Raw genomic sequence first — 17,146 nt, 5'->3', positions numbered from 1 at the left:
TCTGGTAGGGCTGAAGAAAAGCATTCAGTCACAATAGATGGCCACAATATTCGAACCAAGGACCTCAAGATGGCGAAGTGAAATTGTAACTGTCATCTAGCGTTGTCCACAAGATAAAACGAGTAGATAAAGGTTTTCTTGTCTGGTCTTGGTCTTGGTCTTGCATTTCTTGGTCTTAGTCTTGGTCTTGCATCGGGATTCCTGGTCTTGGTCTTGGTCTTGCATGCAAGATTCTTGCACAAACTGCAAGACCAAGACTCTTGCACTCATCACTAACTCTAACCATTAGACCACGGTCTTCCGCTAAACTCTTACCTCCTCACGTACGATTTTCTGTTTTGATATTAGCCATCAATTTTGGTTTTATTCACCCCTCCCTATTTTTCCTTCCACCATACTATCTAGCACGTCCCTCATGATACAGCTTCGTCTTAACCAGTGTCCTAATCAGTTTCTCTTCCTATTCTTTTGTGACGGATTCAAAAGTGTATGGATGTTGAATGTCCAAAAATTTAATTCCTAATCCCAATTCCTAAACAAGGAAGAATTTTTCGAGAATGGAGACAAGAGTTTTATAAAAATTTACGAGACGAGAGGAATTTTCATTAAAATTTAGAGCTTACTATGTCTGGTTGGCACCACTGTCAAAGAGAATCGAAAGGAAAACTGCATTTCTTTCATGAGTTCACATGTTTGCTCACTACGCCATGCACAACTGCAAAACTCTGTGCGTTAAGTGTTACATAAAACCATCAGCAGGAGGCTCGTTGCTCTTTGTCCAATTCACCAGAAAATGCACCTCAAAAATCCTCTGTAACAAAAGGTATAAAGACCAGCCGACATACACAGATTGGCGAAGTAAAGAAAAGAGGTTTTTGTTGCAGTTGTCCGTCCACATTTCCGTCTGAGGAAGCGCTCTCTTTTGTCTATCGCCCTAGAAAATTACATTATCAGGGTCGAAGAGGGCCGGCTATTGAGGTTTTAGCAATCTTTGTACGTGACAGAGAAGTTTGCCGGAGAAAGAAGCGAGCGGGAGGGGGTGACAACTGAGCTTTTTTTTTTCTAGTGTAGACAGCGACAACAAGATCGCTAAATTGATGGGATTATTTCTGACAGGAAGTATCGAGTGTAAAAAAAGGAAAAATGATCGGAAAATGTCGAGAAAAGAACTTCCGACGTATATTACGTATAAGCTTAAGTGTAAGGTTTCTCGAGGTGAATGGCAATGCAGTGGCGAAGCCTGCTTTCAAAACCCAGACACTCTGATCACAGACTAAGGATAAGTCTGAGAACTAATTTACTTGGAAGTTTGTTTACTCAGTTCTATTTATGATCACAAATGGTCAAGTATCAGTGCTGTTAATTATATTTCTTATAAAATTTGTTTCTAGTTGAAAAAAATGGAAACGTTTGAGTTTGATATTTTGTGTTTTATTGCCTTATGTAAGACACCGAGGCTATAAAGGGCAGAGACTACTGTTTAAATGGTTTTCGAGTCACGATTGGGGCTTGAATTCAAAGCAGTTGATGCGTGCTACCCATGTAAGATAACCTTCATAGCATTAGCATTCCTCATCATATCTCGCCTCCAAGAAGGTTGTGTTATATTAACATGCTACTGGTACCGGTGATAACTGAATAAAACATGCAATGTGCCGTTAACCTATTTCTTGTGATTGTCCACTTTAGCTGATTTAATAATTCACGCCTAACGTCGACCTTAGTCGTTTTAATTCAGTACATTATCGACTATTCGGCCTAAAGTGGCAAAAGGGCAGGTCGGATAACAAAGATAGCCGGTTAGGGTAGAAAACAAAGAAGTCGGATAGGCTGGACAACAAAGAAGTCGGATAGGTTAGATTAACAAAAAAGCCGGATACACCGGATAACAAAAGAACCGGATAGGTCGAATTATCAACAAATTCAGATAGGCTGAATAACAAAGAATCTGGATTTGTCCGATAACAAAGAATCCGGATAGGTCGCGTAACAAAGAAGCTGTATATACCGGATAACAAGGAAGCTGGGTATGCCGGATAACAAAGAAGACGTATGAGCCAGAGTTCTATTATTAGACTTCTTACCACAACTATACCATTAGACACCCACCAGCTCTGGTCATATTTTCTGACCTCTCAGTACAGGTAATTACTTTATAATGTTTGTAACGTATATACTGTCACATATAGAAGTAGTCAGAGAAAGCAGTCAGTATCAAACCTAAAGGGAGAAAATAGGGCAGGTAACTTGTTTTCGATACCTGGGTAGTATTATTAGTGATCAGGGTGCGAAATCCCGGGGGGGACGGGAGGGATTTCCCCCCCACCAAAAATTTTACACTTGCTTTTCCCCCTCACCAAAATCTGTAAGGGGGGACACCTTAATAGGAAAATATAAGTAGGTCTATAAAGAAAATTTTCAGACAAACAATAATTTTAAATGCATGCTGTTTTAAAAAACGTAGTTTATTTGTAAAAGGATCAGGTGTTTAACTTTTTCGGTTGTTGACGAGATGAAGACCTTTATTCTCTAGCGTACCAGTTGCATGCAAAATTGGTAAAATTTCTCAAACAAACAGATTGTTCTTCAATTTCAGTGGACGAACCTACAAACAGGTTTGCGGATAAGCACTTGCTGTTATATGAACATATTTGGACGAAGAAAATAAACCTTGTTGTCGTTTTTATAAATTAGTGCCTGTAGAAAATGCCGATGAAAAATCCCTTAAAGAGAAAATTATTCAAGCATTTTCCGAAGATGGCATAGATATTTTTAATCTTAAAGAAAAACTGGTTGGATTTAGTTCGGACGGGGATGCAGTGTTTACTGGGAGAAACGAAGGTGTTGCTGCTCAAATTAGAAGAAATGTCAACCCGTGCCTAATTAGCGTACACTGCATGGCACATCGAATTAATCTTGTTTCTGAAAGAGTTTTTGGTGTTGTGAATGCTGTTCACAACTTTGCATGTTTGTTAGGCGAACTTTACCAGGTGTTCAGTAAGTCATCTACAGCTGCAACACTTAAAAGTATCGCGACAGTCACAGATGCCGCAGGACAAAAATTTGAACGATTACAGTGGTTCGGATTTCACCTTAAACTGTAAGTCCACATTTCATAGCCTCGCTGCTGAAAAGGGTCATTAAACTTAAATCAGCAAATCAATCGTATTATAGTGTTTGTGCTTTTATTTTCTAAAGTTTAACGTCCTATGAATATTCACCACGGCTAAGGAAGACGATCATGATGAGATGAATTATAATGGTTGATTAGGATAATGGAAGGAAGCGAGAGGACCCCGAGAAAACCCCCACACAATTGTTTGTATACCGCAAGCAGAATTTGGCGCAAGCTAGGATCCAGCCGATGATTCCACGCACCTGAGGAGAGCGCTCTACCAGTGAGGCAACACGGCTTTTTGTTGTCTATCAAGTATTTGTATTGAAATCATTATTTATAATAATATATTCTTGCTAATAATACAATATAGATACATAGTATTATTTAGACTTACAAAGGTGACCGCATATCTGAACGACCAAACTGAAACACTACGTACGTTGCGAAGAAACGAGAATTTCATAAATAATAATAAAAACTATACTCTGACTCTACAGCTCATGAGGATCTATGGCTTGCCAGGTGGAGCGCTTCAAGTTAGTAGTTCTAATGCTTGGTTAGGACATCCGTTCTCAGGGACTATTATTTCTGACTTATATATCTCTACTACTATTTTCGCGAATGTATTGTAATCTTCAATATAATGGTAAACACAAGGGTACTGTGCTCCCACTAGAGTCTAACCCTGGACCATACGCACTGAAGTGTACGGTTAAATGAATAAATAACATTAAAGTATTTTTAAATAACAACTACCACTAGTTTGAACATTTATTATTATTATCATTATTATTATTATTATTATTATTATTATTATTAATAATAATAATAATAATAATAATCCATTAATATTTCAATTTTTTGGAGGCTCCACGAAGCATTAGTGTGGATCGCTGAACTTCTTCCCCCCCCACCATTTTCAAATGATTTCGCACCCTGTTAGTGATGATATGAAGTGTGAGCGTGAAACCAAAGGGAGAATAGGATATAGCGCAAAGTCTGAGGAAGAAAAGTCTTTTTTGTGGGACCTTGAATAAAGAGTTGAGAAAAGATTCATAAAAATGCTTCGTGTGGATTGTACTGTATGGGGCAAGCACATGGATATTACGCAAAAATGATGAAGAAAGACCACAAGTTTTCCAAAAGTGGGTGTGGAGAAGAAAGGAGAGAATTAGCTGGGTCGAATGGAAAACGACTGAGAAGGTATTAGAAATAGTGGCGAAGTAAAGAACAATTTTAGATATTAATAAGAGGAGGAAGAAAAACTGGTTGAAGCATTGGCTAAGGAACTGTATCATGAGGGACGTGCTAGAGGGTATGGTGACAGGAGAAAGAGGGAGGGGGCGAAGTAGACTACAATGAATGGACGACTGTGGAGTATGGAAGCTTCTCAGTTGTGGCAAGTGGTCTGCCAATTATGGCAGAATACCTACGCAGATGATGGTGATCTAGTGTTAACACATAAAAAGATGCGTCGAGGATCAGATAAGAAACCAATCAGTTTACTGTGTATGTAATCTTAGGGAAATATTTATCTTTGAGCTATGTAGTTTGAGTGCAACTTTTGTGTGTGTGTCATTCGTGCTCGCGCATGCGTGTGTGTGTGTGTCTATGCGGTGAGATAAGATAAGATTTATCTCCGCTTCCATCGTAAAGTGAGTCAAGAATCACTGTTAAAAACAAACAGATTATTCATATTAGGGATGGCCACAAAGATCCGGTTTTCAGAACCGATTCTGGAACCGATTCCGGACCTGGATCCGAAAACCCGGTTCCAGAGCCGGTTCCAGACCTGGATCCGAAAACCCGGTTTCAGAACCGGATCTCAGGAACCGGTTCCAGATCTGGATCTGAAAACCCGGTTCCAGAACCGGATCTTAGGAACCGGTTCCAGACCTGGATCCGAAAGTCCCCAAAGACCCGTAAATGAGGCACAAAGTTCATCTTCAAAACACTGCAAAGAGGACCATGCGTTTGGTCCCTCCCCCCAGACCCGCTTGTGCCTCCAGAAAAAAAAATTTAGTCCACCAGTGGGTGTTTAGCCAAATGAATTGGCCAGTTTGCCTGTTTAGCCAATGAGTTTGTCAGTTATCCAGTTTATTTAGTCAAATGAGACAAGCGGCCGCCGCCTGGGCGCCTGCCTGTCGCTTCCACCATTTCATCTAGCACACTGTTCACAGTCTGCCAGCAGCTCGGGTTTAGCGTAGGGATGGTCACAAAGTTTTGGTTCCAGCCGAACCAGTTCTTGGAGATCCGGTTTTCAGAACCGGTTCCAGACCTGGATCCGAAAACCCGGTTCCAGACCTGGATCTTGGGAACCGGTTCCAGACCTGGATCCGAAGAACCTGTTCAGACCTGGATCCGAAAAACCGGTTCCGGAACCGGATCTTCTAGAACCGGATCCGTTCAGACCCGAAAACTGGTTCCACCAGGAACCGGTTCTGGCCATTCCTAATTCATATGTGCTTTGTATTTTGAATACGAAACATAAAATTGGGGACACGATGGTTCAGTGGTAGAGCATCTACGTCTACTGCTTGGAGTCTCTGGTTCGATCCCCGGAGAAGTAATTTTGTGGTGGACAACATCGTGTCCGTTGGTTTTCTCGGGATACTCCCGTTTCCTCCCACAATCTCATTACACCAATTTTTCTGCGATCATTCAGTTCTCTTAATCGTCGTCTCCCATAGCCCCAAGGTATAATTGCGGGATGCTAAACTGAAAATCTTCATATCATTTTTTATGAAGCATAATATTTCGATCATCAATTAGACAACTTCTTCATCAGAGGCTCACTTGAAAGAATTATGAATATTAAGTTTGGGGGAGCAACGATTTCATAACTCCTTTACTTTGTCCCGCCCTACGTCCTGAATCCAAGTTTGTAAAAAACAACATAATACATGATTGATAGAGTGCGACTTTGTTCACACGTTGCGTTAGAGAACGATTTTCGGATCTATAAATAAGCTCTCAAAGAAGAAGGCTCCTTTTTTGAATCACCGAAAACACCTGCCTTCACTACATGATGACGAGCAAAGGAAATGACTGCCTTTTCTATTTCCCTTTATTTATTTCTTCCCTTCTTGTCTAGACTTTCATACGGAACATGTGAGCGCCGGACTGGGCGTGGCTTACAACACTCTTCAAGGAACGATACAGTTCCTGTATAATACGAGCGTGCTGACAGCTGGTACACACAAATTATGCGCAAAAGGTGTTGTTTTCAGCAAATTCAATGAGTTTAGTACAACAACAAGAACAGGAACAAAGTCATAACATCTTTCTATCAGATAGAATATGCAGATTTTCTCTTGTTTTTTTTTTTTTTTTTAACTAACTGATTCACTCAATGGCATACACTTAAGATGAGAGTAAAGGCTCGAATATCAGCTACAACATCAGGGAGGGGGGGGGCAAGAAGGCGGGTGCCCCCTAGTTGCTATGTTTTCCCCTGGTCAGACATTTTGTATTTCAATGTAATGTTGTATGTCAGGTAATATAAAATTATCCATCCAATAGCCTATAATATATCAATTCAAATCTCGAAAACGAGGTGAGAAGTATCTTTATAAATTCAAGACGAGGTGAAAAACATTTAATTAAATCCTTGTCTCATTTTCGAGACGAGACCAGTAATATTAAAATTCTTGTCTCATTTTTAGAGACGAGACGAGAAAATTAAAATATTTGTCCTATTTTTGAGACGAGACAAAAAATAGTAAAATACTTGTCTCATTTTCGAGTCGAGACTAGAAACATTACAATCCTTGTCTCATTTTCGAGACGAGACGGGAAATATTAAAATTCTTGTTTCATTTTTGAAACGAGACTAGGAATTTCTCGATTCTCGTGAGCAACACTAGTTTAGCTAAGTTTTAGATCTGAAACACTGTTTTAATATTACATGATTCATAGTATAAAAGCTGTAAATTGATAAACTGATTATTCGTACATAATGAAGGGCGGACAACTGGAATTTCACATTTACAACAAAATTGTGACCCAGGAAACCTCATTTAAGATTGAGACAGCTCGTGAACGTCCCAGCTGTCTAAAGTTATGTCTGTGCGATGTGAGAAGGAATCCAAAGGCTTATCGCTGCAGAAACAAAACATTTTTTTGTTTTCCTATCTCAAGCTAGCCCATTGTTATTACCTACTTGCACATCTTACTTATATATCATTCTGACACCTTCACCTAGACTTATTCAAAAGTCACTGTCTTCTAGGGTTTCCTACTAAAACTTTATGCATCTCACTTGAAAAACTCATGTGATCGACGTGTCTCACCTTTCTGAAGCTTCTTTCCTTTACTATCCGTGCGACATTCTGATTTCGGCGATCTGCAGCTACTGTAAAGTTCAGCGTTGTGGGTCTTTCTCTAAAGTCACTAAAATGAGAACATTGCGTCCGTGGGTATTCCCGGTATTCTCCTGTTTACTCCCACATTCTCATTTCACGAATTCTTTCATAATCATTAACTTCATTAATCACATGTCTCCATTTTCCTGCCTTTGGTGACTCAGGCTTCTACATTTCCTGATGTACGTATCTCAAAACCAATTTGTGCGAGGATGCGAAGCTTACAATAAGTAAAAGTGGGAAGCTTACAATAGTGTAAACGTTTTTAAATAAAATACACGTTCACGGTTATGCCCGGTTGACTAAAGGAGACGGATGCAGTGGTCGAAGTGAGACGGAATGCGGTGGTATGCCATACCGCCTCTGGTTTTTCAGTAATGAAGACATACCGTCTCTGGTTTTTCAGTGATCAAGACAATATTTAAATAACAGGTATGTTGAGTCAAAATCATAATGAAACATACCGCCTCTGCTTTTTTTTCCACTTCGAACACTGGACGAATGATAATCGAAAGTGAATTATTACAAAATAATAATTGATACAATAAAAAATGGGGGGAAAGGAGAACCCCAGCAGTGTTCTCTACCACTCTTACGTGACTTGAGAACGAACCAAGGACCTCTTGCACCAGAGGTGAGAGTTCTTACACTGTACCACCTCTCCCTGCAAGTTTTTTAGTCATTTCTCGAGCAGACGGTTCTACCAAATTTTGACACTTTTTACCTAGGTATATGAGCAGGTTAGGTTAGAGCTTTGTATTTGATCACCACTCATTCAAGCTTTGGAACTTCTTGTATAGAGTAAAAATCGAATTCTGACCAAAGTATATATTATTTATTAAATTGTAGTGCGTTGGTCGACTTTGTATTTCTTTTACCAAAGCATGTTCTAAATGAGGAGCTCCATTACTACTTGCAGATTGACTTCAGGAGGGCTCTGTATAAATACAGTGTGAGCGTATGGCATAAAAACTGTAGTGCATAAAACACGAACCAACTTGTGCTGGGTGGGCACTCAAAAGCATGAATGCTATCTAACCGAGTCAGGGCAAGGAGTGCAACCGGGGGGCTCGAGCAGTAGCGAGGAGGTGCGTCGGTTGGGAGCAGCCGTGTCAGAGACGGGGTTAGTGAAAGAGCACACTTACATATACAATACTTTTAATATCACTCAAAATTCATTTTAATATGATGTGCACTGACAGCAATTACTTGTATTAAGACTCTCATTCCTTCACAAAAAATGTTTCACATTGTATTTTACCTATAAATTTTCTATTTGGTAGAACCATCTGCTCACGTGAACCCTGAAGTAAGGGTTGATTTTATGCATAACGTAATATGTACTTTTAGTCAATATCCTTATGCACTGCTATTGTTAATCTGCACGTGGAAGGCATGAGTTGATAAAATTCTAAACTTATAATTATTATACGGTAATCCTCTTGTTACTAATATGTGCGGATTTTAATGAGAAGTTAGTACATACATACAAGCATAGATGGCACTTCCTTAGATCCAGGAAACTTGTGATAGTAAACATTCAAACAAGTTACTAAATTAAATGTTTAGCAGAAATAAATAAATAACTAAATAAAAGTGAAAATAGAAAAATGTGGATGTTTCTAAGCAAGAAAGTTTTTATAGTAAATTAATATCCTATTAGACTATTAACCCCATTTCATGAAGAGGTTAATCCAACTAGAAAAAGAGTTTCTACATTTCTAAAATTAGGGACTATCACTTTAAGGAATTCACAAAATATACATTTTATCCATCAAGGGAAGAGCTGATTAAGTTAAGCTGTATAGCTCCCGATTATCCATGGAAGCGGGTAGTGTAGCAGCCGCGGATAATCCGCAAAAAGAACACAAGGGAACATGAAAATGCTATCAAACAAGTCTTATTTATAGTACACGTGTAATTATAGCTCAGTAAACAGTAGGTTTCTGTACTAACAAGCTTGTTGGTTTACCTTCACACGCACAAAATACTGTTTTTATTTTTTTTATCGGGTTAAAACACCTTTTCTTTATTTTTGATTGAAGCTTTTTTTAGACAACATTTTGTCACTATGTTTTTCTTAAAACAACATTTTATTCTAATACCTTAATTTATCGTCGCTAAAAGGTAAGAAGTTCGCGGATAATTCGTCCGAAGAGCAGAATCATGAGTTTACTGTATCCTCTAGAGACGAGACAGACCTTTTCCAAATAACACACACAAATATATACCGTAATTTTCGAGACGAAAGTGCATTTTCACTACACTTTTTCGAGACGAGACATTCCCAAAACTATGTCTCGTGGGCAACACTATACTTTCGGACAAAGGAGTTAATAATTAATAATAAATAATTAAAGTTAATAATTATAAAATAATCGATGGAATGAGAATGCAGGAGGCAAAGGAAAAACTCATGGATATGATATTGATTATTACAAACTTACATGGTCTGGGAATGTACCAGGGATCCATAGCACCAGAACTGAGTGCTCTCCCAGTGAACCACTGTACGTCCACATTTTATTAGTGTTTTGGAGTTCAACGCCTATTTTCTTTTCTAAACGCAACATGTTCTAGGCACTTCAGCGTGTGATATAATCTACTCCACAATGGGGACCGAACCCGGATCTTCCACCTAACAGGAAAAAATATAACTGTTCTACCATTATTTTAAAAAAACAAAGTCGTGCAGTACTTTAATTAAGCCTGATGAGATATGTACTTATCCGTTAACATGGGATTCTGAACTTATGAGTTCTCATCGGAAGTCAAACACGGGTCTCCTGCGCCAAAAGAGAACACGCTGATCATATACCCATGGGCGAACTCTATTTTAGTTTGTAATTTAAAGCTTTAGTTAGTTTCGTAAGTGGATCTAAAGCGAGGTCCAAACCTCATGAATTCCTCCCCAGGATTGAGGTTGACTGCAGAAGGTTATGCCTTCTCTTACGTAATAGAAATATAATGTATGATCTGGAGATTTATTAAGATTGTTTGAATGTGGAAGCTGGAGGGCGACCGTAACGATTGGTGGCGTGGTCCTGCAATGAACTATCTTGAGGGCGAGATACTATGGTGAGAAACGGCCTCTTCTGTGAGTGTTGAGTCCCTTTACCCGCCAGCTGCAGCGGATTTAGAACCCAGTCTTCCTTTGGAACCAACATTAAAAGTAGGTCCCATTTTTCATAGCCTCGGCATTGAATAGCGACGCAAAACTCAACTCGCAGTAGAAACTTTAAAGATAATGGAAATATCCATAGGATTTCCTTTGGATTTCAATGGAATGTACCTGTCACAGTAGGAACTTTAAGGATAATGGAAAAATGCATAGGATTTCCCTTCGATTTCAGTGGGATGTACCTGTCACAATAGAAACTTTAGGGATGATGGAAATATCCATGGGATTTCCTTTGGATTTCAATGGAATGTGTCTGTCACAACAGAAAATTTAAGGATAACGGAAATATTCACCGAAATTCCCTTGGACTTCAGTGGAATGTATCTGTCAGAACAGAAACTTTAGGGATAATGTAAATATCGTTGGGATTATAATTGGATTTTAATGGGATATATCTGTCACAATAGAAACTTTAAGGATAATGGAAATATCCACGGGATTTCCTTTGAATTTCAATGGGATGTGTCTGTCATAACAGAAAATTTTAGGATAAGGGAAGTATTCACCGAAATTCCCTTGGACTTCAGTGGAATGTATCTGTCACAATAGAAACTTTAAAAATAATGGAAAGATCCATGAGATTCTCTTTGGAAACCAGTAATAATGGGATTAATTAATCAAACATCTTTCAAACTAAGTTCAGATAGCTTATTGGTTGGCTTAAACAGTTAAGGCTTTGTATCAGGTAGCTCTCAGTATTGGCTTTATCTGGATAACAGAAAACGTATTCAAGAAACATTATCGTATTCAATTTCTAACAAGAAAAACGTAAATAAAATGCAATATCGTCTATTAGAATCTGTGAAAGCATCCCTTTCTTTAAGTAAAGATTATAACGCATTAAGAATAAAGCATTAATACAAAATAATGCGTTAATATCATAAGTTAAATGAAATATTAGTGCATTATAAATAACAGTTTCCCCTACATAAATGAATAAACATGCAACGCCACTGGTAAATAAATAAATAATCATAACATAAACGGAAAAGTATGTAAATAATGCTATAAATATCATTCAAACAAATAGGCTATTTGTTACACTAATAAATAATTACTTCACAATTCATTTAATTGAAAAATCGAATATTAACTCGCTTTCTTCCAATAAATTTTTCGATTTGTTATTCGAATTAATTATTTGTGATAATTTACAGATAAACATTCCATTGATGAATAATATTCGCAATAGTATATGCCTATAAATTATTTGTATGTTTACGTATATGATTTGACTATGCAAATATATACAATATACTGGATAGCATATCTATATACTACCAATGAAGTGTACTTGAATCTCAATTGCGGGGGCCGCGGTCGCTTAGTGGTAGAGCATTCACCTCTGGTGCATGGGGTCCCAGGTTCGATCCCAGCTCGCGTCAAGTGAACTTTGTGGTAGACAAACACCGTGTGCGTGGGATTTCTTGGGGTTCTCCCGTTTCCTCCCACTTTCTTCATTCCATCATTTCATTAATTTCTCATCATCACCGTCTCCTTTAGCATAACCAGTATAACCATAAGACGTAAAACTTGAAGATTTCAGTTTTGAATCTCAATTGAATTTTATGTAATTACACTAACATATTCTAGTGCATTGTAAAAAAAAAGAAAAAAGAAAGAAAAGAAAAAGAAAAAAAGAAAAACACCAGAAATGACCATGGAAGAAAAGGGCACCCACATAGAAAGTTGGAGCTCAACCATAAGCGCCCGAACAGGAGGGCAGGGTGGGGCACAACCCTCTTGGCTCACGAAAATGTATTATTACATTTCTTAAGATTTTCTTAACACAAATAAAAAATATCAAACGTAATATAGCAACCAGGGATTTGAGCCCTCCCTTAGAAAATTTTCTTCGGGCGCCCATAAGCTCAACCTCACTAAATTCCCAACAATTGGTTTCCTTCTTTTATCCTATTGGCTGAAGTTGAGGTTGTCTAGTTATTTTCCTTCTGACTGACCAGAAAGTCCAAGATGAGAAATGTAGTTTAAAAATTAAAACAAGTATTCTTTTATTTTATGTTTCAGCTACAAATAATAATATTTACTATTAAATTTTTGCAGCCATTTTATAGCAGAACATTTAGAAGTGAGTCATTATATTATTGATACACTTTAATTTACCTTTTTTTTTTTTTGTAATCAAACATTTGGCAGTTGTTGAATTTAATTAAAATTCACTGTAATATAACAGTTATATTATGTTAATTTATTTGACAGTGTTTCCTTGTAATTTTAACGATTATCTTATGTCAGTTTATTTGCCAGTGAATCCTAAAAACGTTCATTAAAGTCATTTAAGAGTGTGATCAAGTGTGCAATTGCCCCTAGTATATTCTTGTGATTGTCTGTGGTCTATAATATATTTCTAATAATAATAATAATAATAATAAATTAATGATTCAACGATTGGCGTTAATTAATGTGCAATTTGATTACCTTAGCTGGCTGTTGCAAATTAGTTGGCGTTGTGAAAGAGCAGTTCATTGAGAACAAAGAAGAATGTGTAAACGCCCCCTAAACGAGATCCTTAGCGTCCCAGGGGGTAGGTCACATACATACACACACACACACACTCAAAGAATCTCACACACACACTTTCATAAAAATGATGCCTAAACATATCACCACTCGAACAACACTCAAGCAAGCCCACAACACACCTTAACCACTGCACTCTAGTGACGGTTTCAGACAATAAAGCGTCTGAGACGCCACTCCCCTCATACACGCTTCCCCCTCCGCCCACCTGATCAAATTTCCTTTTATGGCCGACGTAATGCTAATGTTCGCATGTTTGACCCGCCTCCGCGGTCTTGCCATTGGCTAACACGTAAGCTGCTTCTATTTTGTCTGAAGTATTTTTTTTTTATTTCTTTTCGTTTTCATATGTGCTTGAACACTCGTCTCTTAATGTATAACTCTTTCTATATCCCCCCTCCCTTTACCTCTTTGCCCATATCACTGTCCCAACTCCACCCTTTCACAGTTGGAATAGGGCGGAACGGGGAGTTACTACGTTCAGTACCGTTCTTTTCAAATGTTTTTTTGTGCCTACTTTAACCTGATTTAACATCCTACCACAAAGCTACACGTGGTTTCTGCTAGGTACTTATGTACATTAAAAAAAAAATAACCAGAAAGAAAAGAAAATGCCTCCATATTACGTACCCACTAGAGCGTATGCAGAAATGATTACTAAATAAGACGTTAGGCGTACCTACTATTACTTGCCACGGAAATATATGGATCTATATCAAATGTATACGGAGGATAACGGAGAAGAAAAAAAAGAGGGTGGTTATCTCGTAACACAATGATGATACGTTTTCTCTCGGCTGAAGTCTATATTTGTTGAGCTGTGTTTACAGAGGATTCACGGCAGGATAATTCAAAAATATATAGCTGTACCAGGAAACTGAAAGGAGGAACTATAATTCATATATTACTGTATTGTCTATGCTGTGGATTATGTTATTATTGAAGTAAAAAATATTATACAAACCTTTTAAAAAGTTGATTTTTTAAAGACTTTTTTTTTGTTGCTTTACTACACAAAATATTTCAGAAAACATACTCTATGATTTCAGAAACCAGTGGTACATCCACACAGAAACTATATAGAACTTACCTCAGTTTACTATATTTCACTCCGGTGTACAATACTTTGTCCCAAAGTAACAAATCCGATTTGCTATATCTCATGGCAAACTAAACAAATCAATTTTTTTATAAGATCCTTCGTGGCTAAGCGGTTAGCATAAGTGCCTTTGGCATGGAAGAACCGGGTTTGATCCTCGGTGGGAGCTCGTATGGTTCGGATTCCACGTTAATCAGTAGGTTCCGTCTAATATAGCCTCATTGCTGAAAGAGACGTTAAACTCAAAATAAACTCAACTCAAATCAAATTTGTTATATCTTGTCCTAAACTAAGCATCATGTTTGTTATATCTTCTCGCAAATTAATCAAATCAAATTTATTATATCTTGTGTCAAGCTAAATAAATAAAATTTACTATATGTTGAGACAAACTAAACATAAAGATTTATTGTATCTTGTCGTAAACTAAACAAACTAAATGTATTATTTCCTGTGGAAACTGAACAAATTAAATTTATTACACACATACCAGACACACACACACATACCACATACACACACATACACACATACCAAACTAAAGAAATCAAATTTATTAGATCTTGTGTGAGAAACAAAATAAATCAAATTTATTATATTTTCTTTGCCAAACAAAACAAATTTATTAAATCTTGTGCCAAACTGAAGAAATTAAATGTATTATATCTAGTATGTAAAACGAAACAAATCAAATTTATTATATCTTGTTTGCCAAACCAAGCGAATCAAATTTATTAAATCTTGTGCCAAACTAAAGAAATCAAATTTATTAGATCTTGTATGTGAAATGAAACAAATCAAATTTATTATATTTTCTTTGCCAAACAAAACAACAAAACAAATTTATTAAATCTTGTGTCGAACTAGAGAAAACAAATTTGTTATATCTTGTGCGCGAAACGAAACAAGTCAATTTTATTAAATCTTGTGCCAAACTAAAGAAATCAAATTTATTAGATCTTGTGTGTGAAACGAGACAAATCAAATTTATTATATCCTGTTTGCCCAACTAAACGAATCAAATTTACTAAATCTTGTGCCAAATTAAAGAAAGTAAATTTATTATACATTATGTGAGAAACGAGACAAATCAAATTTACTATATATTCCGTGCCAAACTAAACAAATCATTTTTTTTTTAAAAAATGTGCCAATCAAAAGAAATCAAATTTATTAGATATACATAAATTATCTTGTCAAACCAAACAAATCAAATTTATTGTATCTTGTAAACCAAACCAAACCACTTGGTTAGGTTTATGGGCCTGAGCCTCTTCACACGCCATCTGTTAGCGATTGGCGGAACTACGTCCAGCCTAGCGACGTTCGCTAACCACCGCATCGGGAGCTTTCTAGACGTCTTTTATTCACGCGGCTTCCCAGTTTGCCTCACGACGCTGGGTGAACGTCGAAAATTGGGGGAAGCACCGGCCGAGAATCGAATCCTGGACCACGGGGATATGAATCCAATGCTCTAACCACGCGTCCCCTTGTTATATCGTGTGGCAAACTAAAAATCAAATTTATACTAAGTTTAACTCTGCATAGTGTCCGGGCAAGAGATATGGATAGAAATGATTAAAAGTTTTCGAAATGTAAGCGTGGAGAAGAATGGAAAAACCTGTATCGAATGGAATTGGAGAAAACTGAATTTATTGCCTCGTCTCGTCTCGATTCTTCTCCCGGAAACGACCAAGCGTTGAGACTTGAAGTGGACTTTCAAATTCGAGACGAGGCAAAAAAACACGGCAATTCTCTTCCTGTTTTCGAGAAGACATGAGAAAAGTCTCAAGTCTCGTTTGCGACACAAGTTCGCCAAAGTTTTCGATCTTTGAAATACTATTTTAATTTAATATGGTTCAAATATAAAAATTATAATTTGATAATGTAATTGTACGAACATAATGAAGAACACTTATCAACGTTTAAGGACATGGAAGTCATTACACAATATACTTGAATGATAAATATAGTTCATATCTTGTTATATCACACATTTCGTGGACCTCTTGTGATGCGGAAGGATTCTAATGACTTCTAGTTGAAATTAAGAAAAAAAAATCAAGGCCTAAATTTTGTGCTTAAATTTTGAAACTGAGAGCAGAAAATTTTCGGGAGGAAATTCGATAACAAAGAATCTTTCAGGAATCGAGACGAGACAATAATTCGACAATATTTTTTTAGGACGAGAGCAGGAAACCTTACTTCTCGTATTGTTTCATATGCATCATGACAAGCTACCAGTAACGAACTCGGGTTAGGTAATCTCTCAAGCTATATATTGCAAAAAGTAAAATTAAAAATATAAATAAAGTACAGAATTCGAAACAATTTCCCTTCCAATCAAGAGTCATGGTGTGGAGTAACATACGTAACGTATTGTACTAACTTTACAATCTTATAAGAGTCACTTGGGTGATCATAATAAGTTTGTTTCTAAAATATATTGGATTTTTGTACTGAGGAGTTATATATCCTAAAAGTTGGACAACCAAATTAACACAGTGCAAAAATGGGTTGCATAAGTGTCAGGCATTTCATATTTATAAACCTGTTTTCTAGAAAATACGGAATTTTCATACTGAGAAATTATATCCTGGAAGATGAACAACTAAACTAACAAAGTGGAAAAGTGGGTTGCGTAGTTGCCAGGCATTTCATATTTATAAATCTGTTTTCTAAAATATACTGGATTTTCATACTGAAGAATTATATCCTAGAAGTTAGACAACCAAACTAGCAAAGAGCTAAAGTGTGTTGCATAACTACTAGGTATTTATTATTTAACTTAAATTTCAATATCTTCACTGACAATGTATCAGTTACAACAATGTTAAATAAGC

At 37.0% G+C, this 17,146-nt stretch overlaps 1 protein-coding gene across 2 annotated transcripts in view; it reads right to left on the bottom strand.

Annotated features, from left to right (window-relative positions):
• LOC145675925 (transcription factor Sp9-like) overlaps positions 1-13,318 on the bottom strand; it is a 259,760-nt gene extending 246,442 nt beyond the window's left edge. Inside the window, exon 1 of one of the 2 annotated variants that reach the window (XM_081746729.1) lies at positions 13,103-13,318. In XM_081746729.1, coding sequence (XP_081602855.1) covers positions 13,103-13,150 — 48 coding nt within the window. In that variant the 5' untranslated portion in view covers positions 13,151-13,318. The remainder of the gene's footprint in view (positions 1-13,102) is intronic. The other variant, XM_081746732.1, reaches the window with a different exon arrangement.
• Positions 13,319-17,146: the final 3,828 nt, after the last annotated feature.

Source organism: Thermobia domestica, chromosome 18, assembly GCF_964235325.1.
Source record: "Thermobia domestica chromosome 18, izTheDome1.hap1.1, whole genome shotgun sequence".
In the NCBI taxonomy this organism is placed as follows: Eukaryota; Metazoa; Arthropoda; class Insecta; order Zygentoma; family Lepismatidae; genus Thermobia; species Thermobia domestica.
The sequence above is the reverse complement of the archived record's forward strand: the minus strand, read 5'-3'. Positions and strand labels throughout refer to the sequence as shown.